The 25367-nt window shown below is 49.9% G+C and overlaps 1 protein-coding gene and 1 long non-coding RNA gene across 9 annotated transcripts in view; one reads left to right on the top strand and one right to left on the bottom strand.

Annotated features, from left to right (window-relative positions):
* NRP2 (neuropilin 2) overlaps nucleotides 1-25367 on the bottom strand; it is a 116497-nt gene that overhangs the window by 49705 nt on the left and 41425 nt on the right. For all 5 annotated transcript variants that reach the window (XM_047082172.1, XM_047082171.1, XM_047082170.1 and 2 more), the window contains exons 4-10: nucleotides 25121-25351; nucleotides 23554-23709; nucleotides 21685-21854; nucleotides 19638-19793; nucleotides 7018-7162; nucleotides 5536-5885; nucleotides 3549-3693 (exon numbers count right to left, since the gene is read on the bottom strand). In XM_047082172.1, the coding sequence (XP_046938128.1) occupies nucleotides 3549-3693; nucleotides 5536-5885; nucleotides 7018-7162; nucleotides 19638-19793; nucleotides 21685-21854; nucleotides 23554-23709; nucleotides 25121-25351 (1353 nt within the window). The remainder of the gene's footprint in view (nucleotides 1-3548; nucleotides 3694-5535; nucleotides 5886-7017; nucleotides 7163-19637; nucleotides 19794-21684; nucleotides 21855-23553; nucleotides 23710-25120; nucleotides 25352-25367) is intronic.
* Nucleotides 1287-12924, top strand: LOC124514117 (uncharacterized). Of its 4 annotated transcripts, none has more exons than XR_006962589.1 (6): nucleotides 1287-1508; nucleotides 2028-2471; nucleotides 9794-9987; nucleotides 10923-10994; nucleotides 11663-11794; nucleotides 12331-12924. It is a non-coding gene; the product is annotated as an uncharacterized LOC124514117 (long non-coding RNA). The 4 variants fall into 4 exon arrangements; XR_006962590.1 differs by having other exon boundaries at nucleotides 1287-1426; XR_006962588.1 differs by lacking the exon at nucleotides 2028-2471 and having other exon boundaries at nucleotides 1291-1508.

The raw sequence follows: 25367 nt of genomic DNA on the forward strand, positions 1-25367 counted from the left end.
GGACATTGTTGTTCGTGTTTGCACGAAACTGAATGGAAAGGAATATGGACTCAAAGGGACTCATGCTCCACTTGGTGGAAGTAATTAGGCCTGTGCCTCTAGGTCAGGTCAGGGTGTGGCAAATTCAAATGCTTACTGAACGCAAACGGCTACTGTAAGCGAGACAGCTGACTGGGGGCCAGGAGAGTAGAGTGGGGGATAGAAGGTGGCAGAGGGGATCTCGCATGCCCACTTTAAGGGCGGCCACCAGGACCGGCTCCAGCACCCTGAAGGCCTGAAGGGACGTGGCCCAGTGTGGCCAGATCTTGCAAAAAAATTTTTTTTCCCACCCGAAGCCAAAAATCCCCATGGGAGATCTCTAGACCTGTCAGTGCTGGCAACTTGTCCAAAGTATTACAATAAGGAGCATGCAGCAGAGCTTGGCCGGGCCAAACCTGGCTGCAGGCAGTCAGTTCTGACCTGGGCTCTAGGTGATTCATTCACCCTTCCATTCACTTGTCTATTTGCTCCCGCCAGTCATTCATTCAGCAACTTACGAGATGAACAAAACAATGAGTCAGGCCCTGGGTGGGGCCAGGAGGGGTTCTGGTAAGTGGTGCTCAAGTCTGTGTGTTGCGGGGTGGGGTCTTCATCCCAGAGCTGCCCTCCAACGCGACTCTCTGAATAAGGTCGTGCATTGTTCTTCCCATTTCTATACATGTTCCTTTGCACTATTGTACGTGATTAGGCACCTTTGTCAGGCACACTTCAGGATACCATTTAATAAAGCCAGGAGCTGAAGGAAATCGCTAAATACGCTGAATAGCTTTTTCACGGTCGACTTCCCACCTTTCTGCTATTAAATACTACGCACATAACCTTTCATACTTCCCTTTGCCGTATCTGCCTCTTGCTCACAGTAAATAGCAAATAACCTCGAAGCGTCCTAATTTGTAAGCTCAGATTTGTCACTGTGTCACAAAATCTCAAACTCGATTGTAAAGCAAACTATGGGCAGCAAAGCAAGAAGTAATCATTTGAAACACAAACAAACTAACAGGTGAACCCGCCCTGTCACATTATTTAGCTGCAGTGACTCAGGCCAGCCCTATTATTTTTCCTGCTATCCTTTCAGGGTAGGAATGAAGTGAACCAGGGATGAGTCGCTGAAAGGAATGGGAAATTGAACAGCAAAAAAGCCACATGGCCTAGGAGAATAGTTCCTGGGGGATGTTAGGAAGCTGGTTGGCACAGATAATGTCAAATCCAGGGGTACGGGGGGCTGATGAGGCGAGAGGGCAGGGCGTGTGAAGGAAAGTGAGAAGGCGGGGCCGTGTCTGCTGTGTTTTGCTGGGAGCTCAGAGGTAACTGCCCATCAAACTGCAATGCTCCCCTGCAATTGAAACCAGATGTCAGAGACTTCAAAGGGAAGGAGGCTGGACGGAGGGTAAGAAGCCCCAACTCTGATGTTCCAAGGAACGGCCAGGCAGGACTTTGAAATGAGAAACCTGTTGCTGACCATCACCAGGGTAATTTGGGCCAGGTTGGGGTAGGGGGGCAATAAGAGGAAAAGGACATTAGCAACTGTCCTGCCAGTCATAAAGCAGGGCCAGCCTGGGAGAGGCAGGGCACGGAAGGCCAGAGCATAGGAGGGAAGCAGGAGTCAGCCTCCAGCTACCTAAGCGACCTCTGGCAAGTAGCTTCCTTTCTCTGGGACTCAGTTTCCCCATCTGTGAGAGAGAGGTTGGCCTAGATCTGTGATTTTTGTTTTTTGATTTAAAGTGTGTGCCACACTCATTAGCAGGTTGTGGAATCAATGTGTCGGGTCACGACCAGCATTTTTTGAATGTGACCTGTAATATTTCAGAGTACGCTCACATGGGGAAAGTGAGCACTGATCTGGGAACCTCTCGTTCCATTGTATTTACTCATTATAACAGGTTTGTTAGGTGCCAGGTAGCAGTCTAAGCAGCTTACACCCATTATTTTACTGAATCCTCATTACAACCCTGGAGGGTAGATATACTCTCATCATCCCTGTTTTTCAGCTGAGATAACCAAGATGCTGAGAGGCTAAGTAACTCGTCTGAGGTCATGCAGCCAGCGATCGGCAGAGACAGGGCTTGTACTTGGCAATCTGTGCTCAGGGCCCAGGCACTTAACAATATGCTATAGCCCACATGCACACACTGTGTGAGTGTGTGCCTGCAAGTCAAGTGGGTTGTGATACAAATTTTCAACCGTCGATCATGGTCGAAAATGTTTAAAAGCCCCTGGCCTACAAGCTCCTGGCTCCCCTGCAGCTCGAACCGTTTGATTTCGAAAAGGCCGTAAATGAAGCCAGCTTGTACCCCTGTTGGACGGCAGTTTTCAGCACCTGCAAGCAGACAGCTGACGTGCAGGCTGCAGCGAATTGGCCTTTTCCCTACGTGACGGGGAATAAAGTGTCTTCCCACTAAAATGTGTTCACTGGGGCTGCCTTCAATCCAAAGGTGAGAGAGGCTAATTTCGGCCTGATTTCCAGCCTGCGTGCCTCAATGGGGCTCCTCCTCTGTGCCATCGTGGCCAGCACACGGGCAGCACTTTGCTCCCTGGGAGCCAGAAGCACTTCTCCGACATGCCCTTATTAATCCTTCCCGCTACCCTGCTGGGTGAGCTGGCGAAAGGTACGGCACAGACAGGGAAATGGAGATACCTGGGGCTCTGGTGGAGAGAGGGAGGGTGGCTCGGCCTGTGTGCTGCTCCTGCTGGCACTGGGTTCACGTGGCCCCCCTGAGCTCCTTCTGGAGGGCAGTGAGCCAGCTCCGGGTGAGATCTGCTGCCAGCTTTGCTACAGGAGGTGCCCGGAGGGAAGGTGGGGCCTGACTCAGAAGAAAGGGGTGCTTTCCAGAAACAAGAAGCGTGGGCATGCTCGGTGGGCCTTATCCACATTAAGGAGAATTAGAGGACCCCCCTGCCCCCGCCACCACCAGCCTGGGCCACTGAGGAGGGGGCGGCGGGAATGAACAAGACTCCTGCTCCACACCGGGAAGAAGTCCTATTCCCGTCAGCTTCCCTGCAACAGGGTCCCTTCTGAGCAAATAAATGCCTTTTACAGATGTGGCTTCAAAATGAAAATGAAGTCTCTTAGCCACTGACATCTGGAGGCCAGATTCAGACATAAACCGATTACTTTATTATCATGAGGGGGTTTTTTTCTTCCCTAAATCAACAGCCACAGCCTTCTGGCCTGAAGAGTCAGGGTCTAATTGAATTTGGGTGGGTCGTGTGTGGTTACGATTTGTTTTTGAGAGACTTGGGTTGGAGAGCTGAAATGATCCTTCAAAAAAGACAAAGCACATCCCTTGAGAAACTGTCCCAAGCCCAGAGGCTGCGGTGCCTGTGGTCTGAGGCAGGGGAACACAGCAGGGCCTGGGGTGGGTCGGGTTCTGAGCTGACAGAGCTTCAGCAGGGAAGGCTGCCCTCTCTGCCCATCCGTGTCACGGTCTGAGCTCCTCCCAGGGCATCCCGGGAAGCCAGGCTCACGAGACCCCGTGGGCGAGAGCCCTGGAGTGGAAGGCGGGCCTTACCTGTCCAGTCGCAGCCCAGCACTTCCAGCCGCATCCCAATCCCTGCCGGAGACCACCGCTCGGGGTACACCCGCACGTACTGTGCAGGAACGGGGTCGAATCTTCGGATGTCCGGGGTGTCGTAGTGCATGTTCCCTTCAAACAGCTGCAGGGGAGACAGGCCACTCAGCCCTTCTTCTGTGGGACGCCCTCCCCTCTCCCCCTCTTCTTCCTTCTCCCCTTCCTGCCCTTCTCCTCCATCCAGAAGGCAGCCTCATAGTTATCTCACTGGACATGACAACCCACAGGAGCTCCATTCTCAGACCGAGGTTTTGATTCAGTTGGAAGATGGCTAGGGTCCCAGAAACATGGAAAAGAGGGAGCAAACGCAAGTGGCAGTTGCCAGCTTCTGTCTTCTATCCTGGGACGGGAGACTGAGGACTCGGGAAAGAATTAGGCTCCGAATAAGCCTTAAGTTGGACTTGGCTGGAGGGTGGAGAAGTGAGTTTGAGGCTGCTTTGCCCGTTGTCTTAGAAGTTCTTGTTGCGATGCTACAAAGTCTAGATGTGGGACCCAGCTCACTGATAGCTCTCAGGTCACTGAGGTCGCTGAGGTAAAGCCATCCTCTTCAATAGGCTAATGACAACATCGTCTCATCACACATTTGATAGTCTGAGACTATGTTCCTTAGTTTTGTTCAGCAGAGCCAATTCTCTCACAACAAAGCTCACCTGAAGCCCAGGTACCTGAACTGAGGACAGTATGGCTGCCCCGGTCAAAGGAGGGTGGGGGACCCAAACGAGAGCACACGTGGAAGCCACCGATTCAGGGTGATGCCAGTGTGGAGACGTGCTAGGGGCTGTGGCACCTAGGGACGCTGCAGGGCTGCCTCACTTGCAGGATGCCCACAATTCCAAAAGGCGGCACTGTCATGGGGAGGGCCAGGCCCTGACCCTGGCTAAGATCATCTCCTTTCCCAGGCTCCTACAATGGTCCAGAAGAGTCAGGGTCAGCTCTCCCCGGGAAAACCCATGATCCAACTTCTGCTCTGCCCACTACAGGTTCTAGCTATCAACTCCTGAGCCTTTCCAGGCTTCCAAATTGTGAGCTGGGTGTTTACATCAGTGCTGCAAAGCCTCCAAACCAGCCCGTGCCTCTGCATTAGGAATGGAAACATTTGCTGAGCAAAGGCGGCCAAACGGAGACATGTAATTCCCCCTTCCTTGGTAGGGGTCTGCTCTTCTGAGGAAAACGAGGGTAACTTGGCAGTTAGGATCAGAACGCCTGACTACCCCCAAGATTGACCCGGAGAAGGACAAAGGCACGATGCCTTTTCCCCTTGCTGGGGCTCCTCCATACCCCATGTTGAGGGCTGACCTTCCTTCCCTGATGGTGGGAGGGGCAGGCTGCGTTGGCCTGGGTGAGTTTCTCCCGCCTCTCCCCAGCCTCAGTGTGAGAGGTGGGAAGATCGAAGCAGAGTCAGGACTGGGAAAATACAAACGAGTGCAGTGGCATTCAAAAAAAACAACAACAAAACAGTTGTTTTTGGAAGTAATCCGCTCGTTTCTACAGTTTAGCCTCCAAAAACTACATCCCGTTTGGACGTCTGGCCAATTCCAAGGAAAGTTCATGTGAAGGAGGGTATAAAGGGTATCACACTTTACAGAAAGGCAGTGCTGAGTGGTGGGTAGGCGTCTGGGCTCTGGAGTCAGGCTGTGTCCGAACTGTGGCTCTCCACAGGTATACACGGTGACCCCAGGTATGACATCAAGCCTCAGCTTTGTCACCTCTAACACGGGAGTGGCAAAACAATCTCTCCCTCTAGAGATGTTGTAAGGATTAAATATGGCATTTAGCACAGTGTGTGGCACAGAGTAATGTATAAGTTAATGCTTGTTTTGTTAGAACACAGGGGTTTGGCGAAGACTATCTAGTTGGGCAGTCAGCACCTCCAAACTGAACTTCTCTGTCTGGGGTAACGTTAGGGAATCTTCCAGAAATGACCTACCTTCGGCTGCTGGGTCCTGGGGTCCTGGATGTGTTCCCAGTCTCTGCCGTTTAGGCTGTAGGAGACTTTGAACTTGCGCACAAACGCCCTGGCTTCCACGGCAGTGATGCTGTCTCCTCCACGAGCCCCCTGGATGATGACGCCCTTCACCGTCTTGGGCACTCCCAGGTCCACCTGCAGCCACTCCTCGCCCGGCTGGGCCTGAGGGACCCGGGGGAACCAACCCGAGCGGCTGCTGACGAGGCGGGCGGCGCTGGGGCTCCAGAGGTACTCGCGGGTGGAGGAGGCTGAGATCTGAGAGTCAGGGATGAGGCCCGAGAGCATCCCCAGCATGTTGGAGCAGGGGGCATCTGTGGAGGGGAGGAACGTAACAGCTCGTGGCTGGCACCCTGCTTAATGGGTACCACCTCCCGTTAATAGGGAGCTACAAAAGAACCCGACTATCAAACGCTGTCGGCCAGCACCGATTTCTTTGCGTTTCAAGCACGGTGGTTAAGAGCCCAGACTGGCAACCAGACTGTCTGGGTCCACGTTCGTTTTGTCGCTTGCTAGCGGTTTGACCTTGGGCAAATGATTGCACTGCTCTGTGCCTCAGTTTATCTAGGTCTAAAGGAGGGCTGGTGGCAGAACTTACCTCTCGGGGGTTGTTGTAAGGATTCCATAAGTTACTACATGAACGCTCATGGCACAGGGCCTGGCACATCTCAGCGCTCACACTGTTAGCCGAGGGCTCTCGAATCCTCGCCAGTGACACCAGTCCCCACTGAGCCTCCCAGGGCAGTGAGCGTGGGGGGAGTTCAGCCGAGCCCGGAACTGCTTCCCGGGTGACTGCTTTCCCAACTGGATGGACACGTACCTGGGGTCAGGTCTTTGCTTCCACTTGTTATCACCGCTCGTTACTACCTTGCATCCTTTGCACGTGCTGTTCCTCCCACTCCAAATGCTGTTCCCCTCAGTCATCATCAGGCTAACCTTTACTCACCCCCAAGCTTAAGTGTCGCGTCCTCAGAAAGGCCATCCCCAAATTTCTAATCAACAGTCAGGTCCCCTCGGCCACTGTTTCTCGGAGCACCCTGTTCTTTTCCTTCCTACACGCATCCTAGTTTATAACTATCCAGTGCTTGACGACGTTATTATCTATGTTGCCCACCAGCCTGAAAAAGCGTCATGATGTTAAAGACCCCATCTGCTTGTTCACTTTTCCTGTCCACTTTCACTCCCAGTGTGGGGCCTGGGGCACAGCAGACCTTCAAAACACACTCGTGCCGCCAATGACTGAGTGGCTAAGACACAGATAAATGGCGTGCGGCAAGGCAGGGTCTGCAGTCAGGGTGCATTAGATGCTCATAAACTGAGTTCCAGGTGAAAGCGGACCTTCGGGAAAGGTCACGTGGTGCAATCATGCTATGGGCAGAGGGCTGGAAGGGGGAGCAAAGCCCAGGGCACCATCAGCTCCCCAGCCTTACTGGGGCGCCCCCTCACCTGTGACCCGGCAGCCGAAGAGCTCCAGCCGCAGGGCAATGCCGGAGTGCCAGGTCTGGGGCCGGACCCTGACGAACCTGGTCAGGAGCGGCGTGTGCAGCTTGTTCAGAACCACCTCCGTGGCATCGTTGTTGGCTTGGAATACCTGCAGCGGAAGACGGGAAACCGCCGTTGAAGTCCCAGTTTGTAGGCTGGCCACTCAACACAGTCCTTGAAGGCAGTGCAAAAGTTCTGTTGAACCTTAGTTCCCTCCAGTTTAAAAAGAATCAGTGCGTTTGTTGTTTGGGGCTTTGTTAGAAGCCCCATGGAAAAAAAAAATCTAATGGCTCACACTGCTCTCACGTGAAAACAATAAATGGTCTTCACAAAAACTTTTAAAGGAAAGGAAAACTTTGCCTCTGGCCGAGAGCAAGCAGAGGGAAACACGTTTGCCTTGAAAAGGAAAACGCTTTCAGGAGCGGAGAGAGGGAGAGGCACAAAAAGTGGAATATTCTTTAAAAATGGAGCCGAAAGGTCATCTTTTAGGGCTGGCAGACCCCACCCACTAGCTTGAACTTGATGCTTCCCCTCCGTCATGGTGCAGGCATATAGGAATATTCACAGGGTATTTTTATAAAGTGCTTCAACAGTTGTCTTGTTAGTTACTTTGAGGCCTCCCTGCTCCATGAGCGGGTGAGAGCATGGGGCCACCCACCATCTACCCCTAATGGCCCTGTGTCAATCAACACTTTTTTGGTTCTCTCTGGTCTTTGTTGTAGGGTCAGGGTTGCAGACAGTCTCTCAGAGTCCTGCTCTGGCTTTCTCTCACTGTAATCCCCACCCTGTAATGAAATCCATCCCTGTCCCCATCTGACCAATGCATCTCTTAGGGGAGGAAAGGCTTTTGGGAGTAGCTTCTAAGCCAACATGGTAGGAGTAAGTCCTAGTTTACCAGATGGCCCAAATCAATAACTGCCATATGGACCTTATGCTTTTCTGTGCTCTCCATTAAAAAAAAAAAAAAAGTAGCTTGTGCAAGTATATATGAGTTTCTTTTGGTTTCTCTAGCTAAGGGTGGAGGGAGAGACCAACCAACCGTCACTTCTAAATCATACCTGTCATAGCTCTAACAATCAGGAGAGTTTGCAAATCTACTCACGGCCAACTCTGCAACACCTAGCAATTTCTTCTGGGTCGAGGGACTAAATACTTCAGCTCATGATACCTATAGCATGCCAGGTATTTGTGCATGACAGGGCTGGGACAAGACGGTGGGGAAACTGGGATGTTTGAATACCCCTGAGCCAGACACTGTGTAAACACAATTACCTCTATAATGCCTCAGAAGGTAAGTATTATTATTTCTGCTTTATTGACGAGAAAATGGAGGCTCAGAGATGTCTGTCTGGATCCAAAGCCCCTGCCATGTTTTTAGGCTGTAGGCTTGTGGGTTCCTACGTCGACTGTCATCTCTTTTAATAAATTTGCAGCGTTTATGTTGGTGGCTAGGAGTCTTGGAGCCCTTAAGGTCTCCAAGCATGGGCTGAATGGAGGTGGAGTTGCTGTTCAGATATGTGTGTTTATAATCCTGACATAGAAAGCTCTAGGTCACAGGAGTGGGCTGCACGGCAGCTTAGAGCTAATTAACAACGTGGTTCTTTCTTTCCCATGAACTGTAACTAGGAACTTTGCCATTTGGCAACCTTGAACCCTTCATATTTCCCACTTGCTGAGGTCAAAAGTTACAGCCATTTAATAGCACAGCACTGATGGGGGGGGGGGAAGGGTAAGAGACGCTACACCTTTTGCCACCAGATGAGGGGAGGTGGCTCATTTAAGGCAGATGGACGAAAGGCGAGGAGGAAACAGGTTTTCACTGGCCTACCATATTCAGTTTAAACCTCTTGTTCCTGGTGCTAAGCCCACCGACCCAGGGGAGCTCCCCCCCGACAGCCTGCCCAGCTTGCTGCTTCCCTTTCCTTGCTGGGGAGCCTCCTGCCCAGCCCTGAGGCCAAGTTCCTTCCTTTGCTGCCTTGCTAACCGCAGGGAGTAAGAGGCAGAACTGCTTGACCACCGGTCTCTCTCACAGGTTTGATTTGGCTGCTTCCTTTACAGTGACGGGGGACAAAGAGGGGCGAGAAAACAAAGCAAGGGAAGAATGGCCAGGGAAACAGGAGGAAAGAGGCTTAAGGTCAGACACCTGGGGAAAGGCCGATGGGGAGAAGGGGAGAGAGGTACCCAAGCCTCTGTGATCTTAATCTTGGAGAAGGATGACCAGAGGAGGAGGGGACAGGGTGCAGGACGGCTCTGGCCTGGCCATGCCCACTCCATGGCTTCTCGGGTGCTTCTAAAGGACTCTGCGGCTCTGAGAAAGGAATGGAGGAACTGAATCCAAGAGAATGAGATGACTCAGTGCTCCTAGAATTCAGCGTGAGGCAGAAGCTCTTGTTTGTTTGTTTGTTTGTTTTTGTTCTTTTGGCAGGGCAGAAGCAAATGCAGCACTTTGCTTATTTGGGGAGGGTGCTGGGAGCAGTGGGGGGCCACCACCAGCCTGCTCCCTGAGGACGGTGACGGTGACTGTGTGTGGCCTCCATCCGGAGATGCTGAGGAGTTCATGTGGGGGGGGGGGAGCTTGATTTGTCATGTGAATACAGAACTGGAGCGTTGAGTGGGTTTGAACTTTAACACAGCTGCTAATCCACAACATATACACCACGCTGGTACCGTTTAGAAACACAGCACGTCTTATGTGTTTTTAATATCCAATTTTATCTTATCTGACCCCTTCGTTTTTCAGCCTTGGCAGACAACAGTGCGAAACCTTTCCTTCCTCCCGCTCAGTAAGGAAATGACTGTGTCTTTGACTGCCTTTGGGCGGCTGGCATGTGCGTGAGTGTGGCTGCACGTGGGCGTGGCCACGCGGACACACGAGTGACCCAGTCTGGCGAGGGGGTTGGTCTTCCCCCAGAGGCACGAGGTCCCGGACTTTGGGTGAGCCCCCTGGATCTCCGCCTACGGTGGCCCCAGTCGGAGAGGGGACGGGCACGCGGTTTCTCTGCTGAGCCACCTAGCTGACCGCTCCAACTCCGCGTCATTCTAATTCCGTTTTGCTCACTCTGTTCCTGCCCCTGCCTGGAACCACATGAAGCCTCATTCAGTGTGGCCTCAAATTATCCTTCTTGGTTTCCTGTTTGCCCTTGACTTTGTGCTCAGATCTGCCCCTGCTCTCTGGACCCTTTGCTGAAGGAATCCCACCTTGTTTGATTAAACCTGTGATACACCTGTCACGCTGAGTGTGGTGGAGTGGGGAAAAAAAATCCTCGGACATCACTGAGGCAGGAGCCAGGACAGACACTGTGCTGCCAATTAACTTGGAAGTGTGGGCAAATACCTCCACTTCCCCCAGGCCTCAACTTCCTCCTCTATTAAATGAGTTGATTTGTAAGGTCTTTGCTGGCCCCCAGATTCTAAGGCTTTCTGCATAAGAGTGTCCAACTAGAACTGCCCCAGCAATGTAACAGGGCATTTTAGTTGTCCATTGTCCCTTAGAGCCTGAGTGCTTTTGTAGACGAGTGCTGTGGGTCTTAATACGCTTCAAATAGTGCCCAAAACACACGGTGAGTGCCCCACTCAGAGGGAGAGTACACCTTGTTGATGTTTTCGCTCAATAACGGTTCAAATTATGAATAATGAAAAGTAATGAATAACAACACCTTAGTCCTTACATATTGTCTTGCACCCAAAGATATCAAAGTGCAATTTATGAAAATCCATTTTTAATGAAATATTAAGCAGTTTCTATTTCTCCTGACCCAATGGATTTACAAGGTCTCTATTTTTCTCCCTGCATCTTCCTATTTATAGCTGGTAAATGCTATCATATATTATACATCTTTATGACTTTCTCAATGCTTCTGTGGTTTCAGAATCACCCTTCATATGTTTTCTGATCAAATTCTCTGAGATGGATTCTTGGCATCTCGTCTAGGCGCTGCAAGGTAAGGGGTTGTGTGCATGGGAAATGATGCCAGGAAATTGGTTTTATTCCCTACTCCCTGCCGACTCACTGAATCACTATAGGCAAATCAATAATCCTTAGATACCTTGGTTTCTCCTTCAGGAAGATAAACTCAATAACAGGCTTGCAGGTGAACGCTAAAGTCTACCAGCCCTCCCTGCTGGCTCCAATGCCTGCACAACACCCAGGACAGATGTTACAGTGAAAGCTACATCACAAGTGACTAATGGGTCTCTGTTCAAAGGGGAGGGTTCAAGTTCTAACAGCCATTGACTCTCACGTCCCACTTTGAGGTCGTAACTTGACAGTAAGGTGTCCATAATGCTGAGAAGAATCAGTGGATCGTCAGTATATGGTACACGCCCAGATAAGCATAAGACACCCAGATCATCAAACTGTGATAACATGATAACATCTGTTTTAAAAGCTGGATGTTGCAGATGGTATACGTTTTTGTTAATTTTAAAAGAAAAACTGGGGCGCCTGGGTGGCTCAGTCGGTTGAGCGCCCGACTTCAGCTCCGGTCATGATCTCATGGTTGGTGAGTTCGAGCCCCGCCTCGGGCTCTGTGCTGACAGATCAGAGCCCGGAGCCTGCTTCCAATTCTGTGTCTCCCCCTCATGTTCTGTCTCTTTCTCTCAAAAATAGATAAACGTTAAAAAAAAACTGAAGAAAAATAAAAGAAAAATGCTAATATGGTTGCTTTACCACCCCAAAAGAAAACCAGAAGTGTATTCAAGTAGGGATGCACAACTAGTGTATCCCTAGTTTTTTTAAGAGGTAAGGATAGCATTGATTGATGTAATTATTAAAGTGTGTGTGTGTGTGTGTGTGTGTGTGTGTGTGTGTTGAACACATAGATTTCTTCAAGTGCATCCCTGTAAACCAAGTTTAAAAAGGAATTCAGGGCACAATGTGGTTTGGATAATCCATTTGGTGCCTCGCTGAATTCTGAACATAATCCAACACTTTCCAATTGATTCTTGAGACCTTTGGTTTACTTGCAGTAAGACAGAATCTGAGACCAGCAGCACTGCAAAGATTTTCTGATTTGCGCCTCTGGGGGGAGGGGGCACCTGCCAATTAACTTGGCTGCCACCCAACATCCCAGCGTGGTTACTTTCTATACCCCACCCAGGAAAAGAAAACCAACATGTTTTGACCATGCCTACGAGCTCCTAAGGCGTGGAGTATACCAGCACGTGAAATGAAAGAAAATAATATATGTGATCTAATAGGAAACATCTAGCCGGAAGGCATCCCTGATGGCTTTGAGGTCATCTCTTCTCTGTTTTTCATCCCCTTTCTTGTTACAGCCACCGTTCCCCGCTGACCTGTCCTTAAGTCTTCTGTTAAGAGTATGTGGTGACTCTAGCAAAGCTGAGACCAAGTGAAGTGCTGGCCAGGTAGAGGCCTCTCTGGGCAGGGGTGTTTCCTGCCAGGCCCACATCCCTCGCCGTCGCCCCCCTCATCTCTGCCATCAGCACTCAGGTGCTTGGGACGGCGTGGATGCTTCACGTCCATGGCAGGCTTTGAGCTTCTTGGCAGAGAGATAAGGTGCAGGCTCGCGGTGTGAGCCGGCTGCTTAACCTTCCTCAAGCAGGCAGGCCCTATAGTTGACACACGCGGGCTCTCGTCATGTGCACCGTCTCCCATCCGAGTAGGGCTTTGGTATTCAGTCTGCACACGCCTGTCTCTTCATTACCTATGGCATGACCTACAGTTTATTCCGATTTTGCTGTAAGTATCTGAACGTGGCCAGCTCCAGGGACTGCAAAGAAAGCAGGCAATTTTTCAAAGGCAACACAGTGCTGGAGCCCTGAGGTAGAAATTGTGCAGGAGACGTTCTTCTTCTTCCCCCCTTTTTTTTAAAATAAATATTTCTCTCCGCTAATAAATGTTTCATTGCATCCAAAGTTCTCCTTTTCCATCTACTTGGCATGGACACTCAAGGAGGAGGAGAACAAAGCAGGCAGAAGGGAGAGGTGGCAGGAACGGAGGGCAGAAACTGGGGAAACCAGTGGCAGATTTTAAAAATTTCTCTCTGAAACAACTGAATGGACTCATCCTTACTGCAGAACCAAAGGCCTGTCTGTTCTCTCCCACCCTCTTCCCTGGCATCTTCTCTAAAACCAGCCACCGGGCCTACACATAAAAATAAATTGTTAATCAATGAACACCATCCTGTTTAATTAATTTGTTGCATCAAACAGGCAAGGGGTGGGGGGCAGGGTAGGGGGGCTGTTGCACTCGGGGACAACGATGTTAAGGTAATGGACACTTTTTTGTTTTCCTTTTTGTAAATCATGGCCCTGACAATTCTCTCTTAAAACTCCTCCTTAAAGACTATAAAAAAATTTTTTTAAAGCTGCTTTCATTCTAGTGGATGTGGGAACTTAGCCAGACACAGAGTCAGAAGGGATGTGTCTCATATAGATGTGTATACATATACAGATATGAGAGAGAAGTGGGGGAGACTTTAAGGGAGGGGAAGAAGGGGGGCAGGGCAGAGAAAATTCCTTAACCACCAAATGCTCATTTATGACCATGATGCCCTCCTGTCTCCTGCTCCTTTACTTAGGGCTGTTTTTGTCATCAAGCAGCTCTGCTGATGCAAAGGAGAAGACAGAGGAGCAGGGACATGTCATGGGGTGGAGGGCGGGGGAGGCCGGTTTCTTCCTGAGGGTGAGGGCGGAGGTGGGTGGGACGTGTGCATCCCATCTGTGTGTGCCTTGTGGGTCCCCGTTAGATTTACTGCAGGATTATGTTACCCCCATCGAGACGCCGAGCCCTGGAACACAGCATACTAACAGGATTAGGGTTTTGGGACTGGAGACAGGAAAGCACCAAGGAGAAGAGGAGGGGAGGGCAGCTCAGGGATTTGGGGCTAGAGGAGAGATGGTGTGGGGGAGAGTATAGCATCAGAGCAATGAAAGGGAGTGGCCAATGTCCTCCCGGGAAGGTCGGGAGAGAAACACAGGCATTCTCACATTGTCACATTTTTTGAGAAGGTGCCTTTAACTCGCAGGTGGGCAGAAGAGAGCGTGAAAGGGTATGGGAGTCAGGCTCCGGAGACTCTCTGCCAACCGCATTCCTCTTCCAGCGGAATCTCAGCAAATCTCAGAGCAGGGAAATGGTGATGGCAAAGAACCCGACAACCTACCAGATGAGGTGTTCACTCCAATGCTCATCTAGAGACGCTGGAGTTAGGGCAAAGAAGAGTTTTTCCAGCCCCAGCAGAATCACTACACTCTTTTATAAGCCCTGCTCACTCGCTCTGTCCCACTGGCCTCAGTGCACAGCAGTGAGATGGAAGGCATTGGGAATTTGGCAGGGAGCATCGTAAGCGCCAGGGAGGCTGGCCTCAGCTCCCAGAGACAATTCAGCACCCATGGGAGTTGGGTGAAGCCGGCCACAGGAGCCTGATAGAAAAAAGGTTCCAAGCTTATGTGTAATGACATTTTCCCTTGGGCTTCCTAAGTGGAGAGGCTAAGGGTCTGAGCTCATCCCATGGCAAATGGATAAGGGACAAACTTAATTACGTAGGGCCCTGGATTCTTCTCAGTTATAACTGAAGGGGGCAGAGAAACCAGGGGACATGAATTTCGAAAGGGCATCGGCTCTCTTCGGAATATATGCAACCCTGGTTCGAAGAGGCAACCATACGCATGGCTGCTGAAGTCTGAGGCTATTTCCCAGCTGACAGCTTGTGTCATTGTCGTCGTCTCATACACAATAAACAAAAACTACAATGAAAAGGATAAGGGGAATGCAGTCGTCATCCGCCAGGAGGTAAAAAAAAAAAAAAAAAAAAAAAAAAGGTATTTTTTGAAAACTGTGAGTTGTTAATTAGGGGAACGACTGCATCCCTCACAGAAGACTGGAGCCGAGGAGGGCAACGTTCGTCTCAGGCAGCTCCAGCGCAGGGCCCATCGGATGCAGGGAAAGGTCTGGGTGATTTATCAGGTTCCTTCCAGACCTCCGATCTTAAAGGAGGCAGATAGATATCCCATGGGGCCTTGTTACTTTTTAAACTGATAACTTGCTTCTGCTCAAGAAGAGCTTTGTGGGTCTAATACATTAATTCCACCTGCAGACAGCCTTCCATCTACAGATCCCAAGGTGCTCTGCCAAGAGCCGCCGCAGCACCATTCCATTTGGGAAGGCGGAAACACTGAGGCACGCAGCCATGAAGAGAAATTTCCAAGGTCACACAGTGCATCATCTTAAGGGGATCTGAAAATAGACGCCGCGTGGTTCCGTCCGCCGACTGATTTGGGGGGTTTGGTTTCAGGACACCACTCTCTCTCCTCCTAAGTCTCTGATAATTTCAGACGGTTTTAAATTCTCAAGTGGCTTTCGAAGTCATTTGTTTTAATCCAGAAAATAAATATAGGGCAGAGAATTTTCGAAGTGAGGTGTTTAAGTGTCTTGAAGGGATATGGCCGAATCAAATGCAAAGCAACTCCATCTTCAAGATTCTAGGATGCAGCCCATTCTGTGATGTAACTCCAAGAGCCTGCCGTGCTGAGTCACACTGTCTGAGCCCAACTTCAGATCTCAAAACCAATGGAGGCTCTCCAGGAATATGCACACCTCTAGACCCTTAGACTGAACATCTAGGAAGCTGATTTCCCTCTGGATCCAAGACGACGGCCAGGCCTAGATCAGATTGCTGGGAACACCCTCCTAGAGATCAAAGCCCCATGACCAGGTGCCTTTCCTGGGGACTCCATGGTTCCCCAGGTCCTGGGGCAAATTACTTTAAGAGCTTTGATTCCAGTCTTTGAAACAGTGCCACATTCTGAAGCGAATGAGGTGGTACCTGAAGGCTCTCTGATCCCGTTGGCGGCCACGATTGCATTAGTATGACGAGCTTCGTGCGTTTCCGCCACTCATTACAGGGTAATTCTGAAAATGCTTGGACCTCATCCCTGTCCTCCCCCTCCCATCCTCAGTCTGGCCATCAAGATATGTTTAGCACCCCCACAGACTCTCTCTTTGAGCCCAGATTTCTTCCAAGTACATCAGAACAGCCAGCAGCATTGTGACTAAGAGCAAGGTAACCGGGGCTATGTCAACAAGGAGACGCCCACGCTTACCAAATAGGGGAGGAAGGAAGGCAAGGGCTTTTGCTTAGACATATAAGGGCACTGGCCTCTGTCCCTCTGTCCTGACACTAGAAGTCTCGGTCTCATTCCCTCCAGTGCACACTCCCAGAATCAGCAAGTCAGAGGTAAGTGGGGTCCTGGCCAAGGCCTCATGCCCCCAGCTACTCCCATCTCTCTCTATGCCCCTCTCTTGGTTTTTGTGCACATGATTGTGCCTATAATTATAGGCACGTACACGAACCTTCTAATACTGTATTTACAACACTATGTCAATGTTTGGGGTGTTATTAATATAGCTGGCGAAACCAAAAGCAGTCGTTTTCTACTTGTGGTTTCTGAAGAAATAGATCTGAAGCAATTTGTATAATCTAAGGGAGCACATGGGCTGGATATGGGCTCCATCAGGCGGACAAGCTCTCTGCCTTGTGGTTACGCCATAAATATGCATGAGGAGGGCCCACCCTATAGGAAAATCATAGGTTCCATATATTTATGGCATGTGTAATTGGATAAGGATTTGGGGATGTGCTGTACATGTGGCCTGCGTAAGTCGGCTGTGTTTTGCCAGGAGGATGCTCGCAATACCCCCCACGATAGCGGAATGCCTCCCCCATAGGCAACCTCGTCACGACCTACTGGGTGGGAAGAGACAAAGAGGAGGCTGCTCGGAGGCCGAGGGAGGCTGGAAAGAGCTCCCTGGTCCCCACTTCCTGGACAAGAGTCGTTCGGCCGTAGGCCCAGGCCCTGCCTCAGCCCGGTCTGGGTCCAAACTGTAAACGGTGTGTAGCAAGGAGATAGCATAGCCATCCCCCACCAACCGCCAGCACTCCTTCATCTTGTTTTTCTCCGATTTCCCCGATTCCCTGGTCTTTGGCACACTGTGTTGGTGCTGACGGGGACCCAGGAATGGAAATCAAGTTCCCACATCTCTGCCCCCAACGGCACCATCCCCTCCTCACACCCCGCGCGCGGGCTTGCGTCTGCAAACCCTCCCTCCGCACCGTGGAGCAGAACAGCCTCCGCCTTCCCCTCTGCTATGCTTCGCTCACAGGTCCTGAATTGTGCTTTCAAGCCCACCACCCGGTACTGGCCGGCCTGGCGTGGCGCCCACCATCCATCCAGCGGCTGCAAAGAGGAACCCAGTGGTAGCGACCGACCCAGACGAAGCCTCTCCCCTTCTTGCCCCCGACGCCCCTCCTCACCCCCCTCCCCTTCATGGCATCAAATCAAACTGCAGCAGACTTGACAAATCTATTTGGCACGGTTCACTCAACTATTTCAACCCGAACAGCCCAGAGAGCCGCGCCGACGCCCCACGAACGGTGCGGAATCTGCACGTTAAATACAGACATCTGGGAGACGGATCTGCTAATGGGGGAGCAGCAGAGATCACCCCTGGAGGGGAGGACGGGCAGGTCTCCCTCGTCACCCACCACACCCGCGGTGGGGCAAGGGAGCGTGGGGAGGGGGTGACGCCTTATTGGCAGGCTTTCCATTCTCCAGCCTCCTTCTAGGTTAGCCAGAGAATGAATTATCTAATGGGGAAGGGAAGGGGCTTTTCCTCTGCCCCAGCACTTTTTATGTGGGCAGGACGGATTCACTAAAAAACCAAACAACAACAACAAAACGAAAATGAAATTACCCCTTGGCTCCTGGGCAAAGAAATTTAGCCAAGGGTGAGAAGAGAAAGTGAGAGAGAGAAAGAATAATGCATCCAATATGAAAAAGTTGAGACCGATTCCAAAGGAGCCCAGAAAAGCTAAATTCAGTTCTCAGGAGTAGCTTCCCTGCAGAATGAATACCAGGGATAAAGCCAGGGAGGACAGCATTCTGTCAAAATGTGCAGTGCTAAGGTATTTCCAAAAGCAGATTTCCTACAAATAGTGTTTTAAATAGCATCCCAGTCCATCTGCGTGCTTTTAAAATCAGCTTATGCTACAGTATCCCTCTGGCCAGCGCTGCTTAGTCATTGCGCCCGGACAGGGAGGCTGTCAGGTGAAACTCCTCCTTCTCCCTCAGGACCCACTCCGACTCAGCGCTGGCCCTCGCCTGCCTGGCTCAGCTTCTAGGTTCCACCAGTTTCTTATTGAGCAGGGTGGGCAGGGAGAGAAGGCATGAAAAAGAGTAGGTTGGGGAGAGGACTCAGCCCATGCACCTGGCATCCAGTGCCAGCTCCGGCTTGCCATTTCCAAGTGATATTTGCAACTGAAATAAACAAAGTCAGTGAGAAACCAGACCTGGGTGAACATGTTAAGGTGAGGAGGTCCTTCAGTTAACTACCTCACTTTCCCTATTCGTCAAATGAGGAAAGTGTGTGTGTGTGTGTGTGTGACACCTGGTAATATCTAGAAGCCGTGATTTTCAGATGAATGGTGCCACGTTACTATGGCAATTTTAATAATAAAAAAAAAATCCACTGCCTTAAAACTCACATTTCCAGAGCGAATCAGTGTCGACATTACAGTGGAGCATTTTCTCGGTTCAAGGTTTCCAGTCTCCCCAGCGAGGGCAAGCAGCCTCGGGGCAGTGGTAGGAGACAAGGAGGCTGTGTTTGCAAACGATCTTTGGCCTCTCTAGGTGTGGTGCCATGTGTCCCATTTTGATCATTCACAGCGTGACAGACAGGGGAACCGTAGCGCTAAAGAGGAGGGTCTCTTTGCCTGTCCCCACTTCCATTCAGGGAAGGATAGGCACTCTCCTCCTAGAGCCGGGAGCCAGTGCATGACCGTGTTCTCCCCCCGCCCAGGTGAGACCACCAGCCACTTCCAATAAGCCCCCTATACGCTGCGTGCACCTTATGAGCAGTGTATCGCCAGTGCCGGCCCGGGCCCGCTCACCGGCAGAATGCCACGTGTCTAAGTAAGCCGAGAGCCAGCATTCATCCTTGTGCGCAACAAAAACCCCACGTCACCCACACGGCCACACCTCTGGGGGCCACAGACACTGAAGACACCAGCTGCGAGAATTCAATGCCTTGCCGCCAAGCGTGATTGCCAGTTCAGATCCCATCCCTGACAAACTGAATTTCTCCTCATTATTTATTGTCCTCTTTCTTCTTCGGGACATTGTGAGTCCCTCTCAGGATTTGTGCCCTTTCATTTCCAGACCTCGGTAACTCCTGAACTACAGTTTCATGTGGCTTTGTGATTGTTAACCCAGCATGTGGAAGGGACTCAGGCCATAAATGCTCAATGAATCCTGTGTAGGGAGGCGCGGACTGGGAACGCATTTTCTCCTTCATTTGCAGTCAGAGAGCACTCCGCAAGCTTGCTCACTCTCTCTCTGCTGTGCGACATGCAACAGCAGCCCGGCTGTCGGAGAAACCGCGTTTTCCAATCACTTTCGCATAAGAAAGGATATTTTCAGGGCCACCGCCTCCCACGCCTCCATCAATTATTTGAACCTCACAGAACAAGGCCTCCTCCCCTCTGTGGGGTCAGCTGGAAGCTCCTCTTGTCCCAAGCCTCCTGCACCACCCCAGCGTGCCTTTGAGGTGGGGATATGGGTTTTACCTTGTGGTTTTTGCCATGCCGGTACACCATCCAGTCTTCACCGTTCGTGCTGACTTCCAGCTTGTACGATTTGACGTAGTAGCCATTCTGGGTTTCCCTGGAAATCGCTCCTTGCGTGGCAATGGCTGTAAGCATGGTTAGAAAGTGCAAATCCACCTGAGGGAGAGCAGAGGAGGAGTGAGGGGGCCGCAGCTCCTGACAGGAGGGCAGCATCTTGCTTTTGCTTCAAAGGACACGAATGGAATACCCGGCTTACAAGTCGTGTCTGTGATTCCCTCAGAATCAGCGTGATCAGTTATCAGTTTGCAATTCCAAGCTGGACGGTTAATCTCGACTTATTGGACACTGGATTGGACACCTTTGAAACTGTAACTTGATTATTTTTCTGCTTTTCTCTTCTTTGCAAATCTGAATGGACGGTAGTCAGTTTATCTTAAAGGGATCCTTGAACATCTAGAACTGTGACCCCTTCTTACTGGACTACAGCCCGCCTTAAGTAGTTAAAGCAGATGCTATTCTAAAGGAACAATGGCTAAATCCACGCCGCTCCGCCCACTCCACCCCAGTCCAGTCCAGTCCAATTCACTTATGACACCCTTGTTGCAGCGTCTCAGCTCAGGGCTGCTTTGCCTCCCGTGCCCTCAGTCCCTCAATCCATTGTGTATTTAGTCACTCAGGTCACTAAAGGGTCAAAGGGCACGCAGAGTCTGCCCAAGCAATTAGGCTTATGCACCAAGTCCTGACCTTTTGCTTGATGAGGAAGATGGCCAACATTTGGAGGCACCTTTCTCCCCACAACGCCAAACCCATTTGGAAATTGCTTTGGAAAAAACCCAAAGGAATGCCATTCCTTTGCTGGCCACGGCGTTTCTTAATGGCAACCTCTGTGTGATCAAAATTTAGCCAGCACTCGCTGGTAAAATTTGAGTCAGGAAGCATTTATTGGCTACTTACTATGTGCTCAGCATAGTAAACAATTCAAAAGAAGTATGCGGGGCTGCATATGTGTATGACAGACAGCTGGATAGCAATAAGAGAAAGTTTATGATTGAGGCCCAAAAATAAGGAGTGAAATCAATGGGACATTGATTATAAAGGGGAGCATTCTGGAAGCTTTGCAGGATCAGAAGGGTTTTTGGAGAGGCAGAGGAGACACAGTTACAAGATGGCCGGAGGACTGTGCTGTTCGAACCTCTGTGGACTCCCTGGAAGTTTCTAAGTAGCCCTTCTCCCTTTCCTGCTGCCTGTTCCACAACATCCTTCTCAGAGCGGAGGTCACTGTGTCACATCAGAACTAGGACAGGATTGTCAATGGGTCACAAGGCCGTCTGGTGTGTGTGTCATAAAAGCAGTCATTGCTCTAGCATGGACTCAGAAGCTGCTCTTCCCTGGGGGATGGGAGCTGGACCAGTCTGTAGTTTCAGGGTGATTATTCAACACAAACTGCAAGTCTTATTCAGAAGGAAGGCAAACAATAGTCTGAAAAGATGCCGCAGAGCATCTGGGCAACTAGAGTTTCATTCCCGGTAGTGACATTTTCCCATGTGTTCTATCTTCTCTGATAGCTATGTGCAAAACCTTCCTGGCAGGGCTCCCTCCAAGTAGCAAAGATCATGAGAGGCTGCCATGCTCAGCTAGCGACTCAAGTCTGCCCTTAGGAAGACGCCCTCCCCCTACCAAGTCTCTGATGCCTCCCTCTGCCAAGAATGAGGAAGATCTGGAACTGTTTATAGAATGTTCCATGGATATCTCTACTGAGAGGCAAATAGCACCCAGGCCAAACAACTTCTCCGAGGCCTGGTAAGTGTCACAAGGGCAGCGGCAGTGTCCATCTTACTTGTCATTTTATCCCAGTAGTTAGCACAACACCTGGCTAAGTCTATTCGTGCCTGGCACCTGTGTTTTTGGACGGATGGATGAACGGGGTTCTCGAGTAGGCTGTGTTTATTTTCTTTGTGTCCTCTGTCCGCTCCGGGCGAGGAGCCACCTCCCTTGTCCACCAACACACGTGCCCTCTGCACACCCTCTAGTACATCTGAGTGAGTACCTGGAGATATTCCTTGCTGGAATCCAAGTTGGGTGTCCAGCCATTGTCGTCACCATGGAGGCGGCTTTGCTGGGGTGTCCACCTTCCATCAGAGTAGGTAGATGAGGCACTGATCTGTTCATTGGCAATCCGGCCGGATTCCATTCCCAGAGGGACATTGCACTGGAAGTCTGGGGAGTGGAGATGGTCAAAGGCAGAGTTATGTCTCTCAACCTCGAACCCCTGGGACTCTCAAAATGTTGCTCCCTCTTAGGGGCAAGTCCTTGCAGGAACTCGCTCGTCTTAAAGACCTCATTATACGCTCACATTTTAAAAAACGACCCCGCCAAGTCACAGACTTTCACAACCCCTCTGGGTCTGAAAGAAACTAAATTGGACCTAAAAGGAGTCAGGCTGTGGGTAAATAAGAATCATCATACAAATTAAAAATACAATCTAAAGCACAAGAACTGTTGGTGCTGCAGGCTACGGATGCTCACAGACACCAGATGCACCGATATTGAAATACAGGTAAACGTGTGATAGACCCGTGGCAATCTGGGTGGGCTGATACATCGTGGGAAGCTTGCTTTATTAATAAACACCCAGGAGGCACTTTTGCTTCTTTCTTTCACTCAACTGTCTCGAGTTCTGGCACAGAAGACAGGCATCACAAAGCAGTAAATGCCTGTCTTTGGGACACCTCTCCACGAGCACAGGCGTGTCACTCCATTCCCCTGAGCCACTTGCTTGGGCAAATGGACCCAGAAGTCACTGAGTCTGGCCATGCACCATTAGCTCAATTGCTGTCCTTCCCACGGATACCACAGGCACTGGTCACTATTCGTGTGTGCACGTGTCTGATAAAGACCAGCAATTTTTTCAGCTATCAAATCCACTCTCTAGCTCTGTGATGGAACTGGCCAATTGCAGACCCTGGTGCAATTTGCAATACTGTTTTCCTGTCACTCAATCTTCATGGGCTTTTTGAAGAAGCGCAAAAGCAAAACCCAGAACAAAACTCGTCACCTTTCCAGCAGGCTAGGCTGCCCTGTGCGTAGGTAGGCACGCAATAAGCCGTCTACAACCGTGGCACGATTTCCCCAGCTCCAAGCAGCCTTCAAGTACGTCTTTAGTACTTAAAGTTATCCTTTGGGTTTCTCAGTGGAAATGGCAGCACATGTGAGGCACACATCCTAGAGGAGCTGATGTGAAGATTCAGGAGGTGGGAGTAAACGTTGATGGAGGCCTGAGACTCACGGCCTGGATGGGAAGTTCCAGGGCAGCTGGAGCCAGAGGTACACTTTATGCTTTGCACGGCACCTGGCACATAGCAGAAGCTTGGGAACTGTGTATACTGGAAGCGTGCAGTGAAAGTGCAAGCGTGTACCAGTCTAGTGAGAGAAGCTCTACCCAGGGCTAGAGATGTTTAATATATATATATATATTTATATATTTATATGAGAGGTGTAAAAATTACTCAGTTTTCTGACAACGGCCACTGAGGCTTAGAGAGCGAGAAAAATAGCCTCAGACTCAAAAAATGTTAGCACAGGGTAGGGGACTCTACAGAGACGTCCTCACTAACTTCCCTTCCGTTCACAGATGGGAAAACTGAGGCTTGCGATGGTTCTGAGACTTACTCTGGGAATAACTAATTCTTGGTACACACACGTACTTTGTAAAGAAAGGAGTACCCAGTCGACATCTGTCTTATTTTCATTAATCTCTGCCTAGCAAGAAGATATAGCCCCCATTCCCTGAACTCAGATGCTACTATAAATTCTGGAGAACTGCCCTCTCCTCTCCCAGAGGCCAGTCTGTCTTCATTACATGTCCTCACAGCCCTGATGGAAGGACAGGACAGAGGTTCCCAAATGCCCAACTCACTGTCTGGTGGCTCTTGATGGACCAGGTAGTAGCGTGCAGAGAAGCCATCCTTGGCCACCGCCATGTCTGTGTGAAAGGTCAGAGAGAGGATCCCGGTCGACGAACGGAGTTCAGAGGGTGTTTTGGTGCCACAGTACTTGCCAATCAGGGGGCCGACTGGACATGCAAGACAAAGACAAGGCAGTAGACATGGGAAGGTCAAACTCCATTTTCGATACATTTGCACTTGCCACAATCACCAGTCACTCCATGGAGTGACTTTGGGTATGCCTTGGCATAAAAGAATGACCAAAAATAGGTCTTAAGAACAACACGTAGTATTTTTCCTGGACATTAAAAAGTACAGTTCACCCTTGAACAACACGGGTTTAAAGTGTGTGGATCCACTTATACGTGGATTTTTTTTGGAGAAATACAGTACGCTCCTATAAATGTATTTTCTTTTCCTTATGATTTTCTTAATGACATTTTCTTTTTCTCTAGTTTCCTTTATTGTAAGAAGACTGGGTACGCTACACATAACATATAAAATATGTATTAATTGACTGCTTATGTTATTGGTAAGGCTTCCGGTCAACAGTAGGCTATTAGCAGTTAAGTTTTTGGGGACTCAGAGTAATGTGTGGATTTTTCAACTGCATAGGCAGTCCAAGTATTATTCAAAGGTCAACCGTACTTTCCCTGACCTGGCTTCATTCTGTTCTCTCCCTCTGTTCAGGGATGGGCCAGAAAGCTGTCATTATAATGCCTGTTCTACAGAAGAATAAATTGAGGTTCAGAGAGGTCACATGACTTTTCCATGTTCATATGGCTAGGAAATAATAGAGCTGTGACTCAAACCTGAGTTTTCTAACTAAGTCCTAGGCTTTTCTCAGGGAATGAAACTGCTTAGCCATCAAGTCTCCCTTATAGTGCAAAACACTAATACTGACTACAAAAAGGAACAATTGGTTTCTTCACCAATACAGATTCTGCTCAAGACCTATGTTGGTCTCCCCCTGAGAAGCACCAGTTCCTCTGGGCCTTGGGTGATGCACCTTTTTGATATTTGTGATTGTATTAATAATAGTAAAATCATAGTAATAATAATGGTGATGAAAACAGTTTATTTATACACATAAGACACAGAGTTTAAGTGACCTACCCAGGGTTGCAGAACTGCTCAGAGCAGAACCAGGATTCAAACCTAGTCAGTCTGGCTCTGGCATCCTATTGGGGCATAGTGGTCACTGAGTCACTTTCTCTGGAAATCCTGACAACTTGGGGCAGAAAAGAACACTACCGATAGGTCTTCCTATCCTCATCTGAGTATCTACTCACTCTCCTCCTATCCTTCTCCAGAAAAATACCTCCAAGAAAGGAAACTGCCTTCCTGCAATTTCTCTGAAATCATCCTTGGTGAAGAATACGAAGAGAAAGTCATCATGGGTCATACACAAACCCTAAGGAGCTTTGAAGTCTTTGTTCTCTCTCTCTCTCTCTCTCTCTCTCTTTTATCGTTACTAAAGCAATTCACAGGCAAAGGCGAAGCTCCTGAGAAGGGTCTCGTGACAGCGACATCACTTACCATGAGGAATGCCGTCCCAGATGTCCAGCCAATCGTATTTGCAGTCTCCTTCGCCCACCTGCAAAGGGTCATGCTCCAGGTCAAAGGTCAGAAACTGCAGGATGATCTCCATCTTGGGTTTGGCCAGGATGGTAAAGGTACAGTCCAAGTTGTGTGGGTACTTCTCGGGAAATCCAGGGGATTCAATGGTCCCGTTGGGGCTTGTGAAGTTTTTTGAACAGTCTTCGGAGCCTGTATGTAAAAGAGA

Source organism: Lynx rufus, unplaced genomic scaffold, assembly GCF_022079265.1.
Source record: "Lynx rufus isolate CCGP_SWC_20201006 ecotype Redwood Valley unplaced genomic scaffold, mLynRuf1.p SCAF_2, whole genome shotgun sequence".
Lineage (NCBI taxonomy): Eukaryota > Metazoa > Chordata > Mammalia > Carnivora > Felidae > Lynx > Lynx rufus.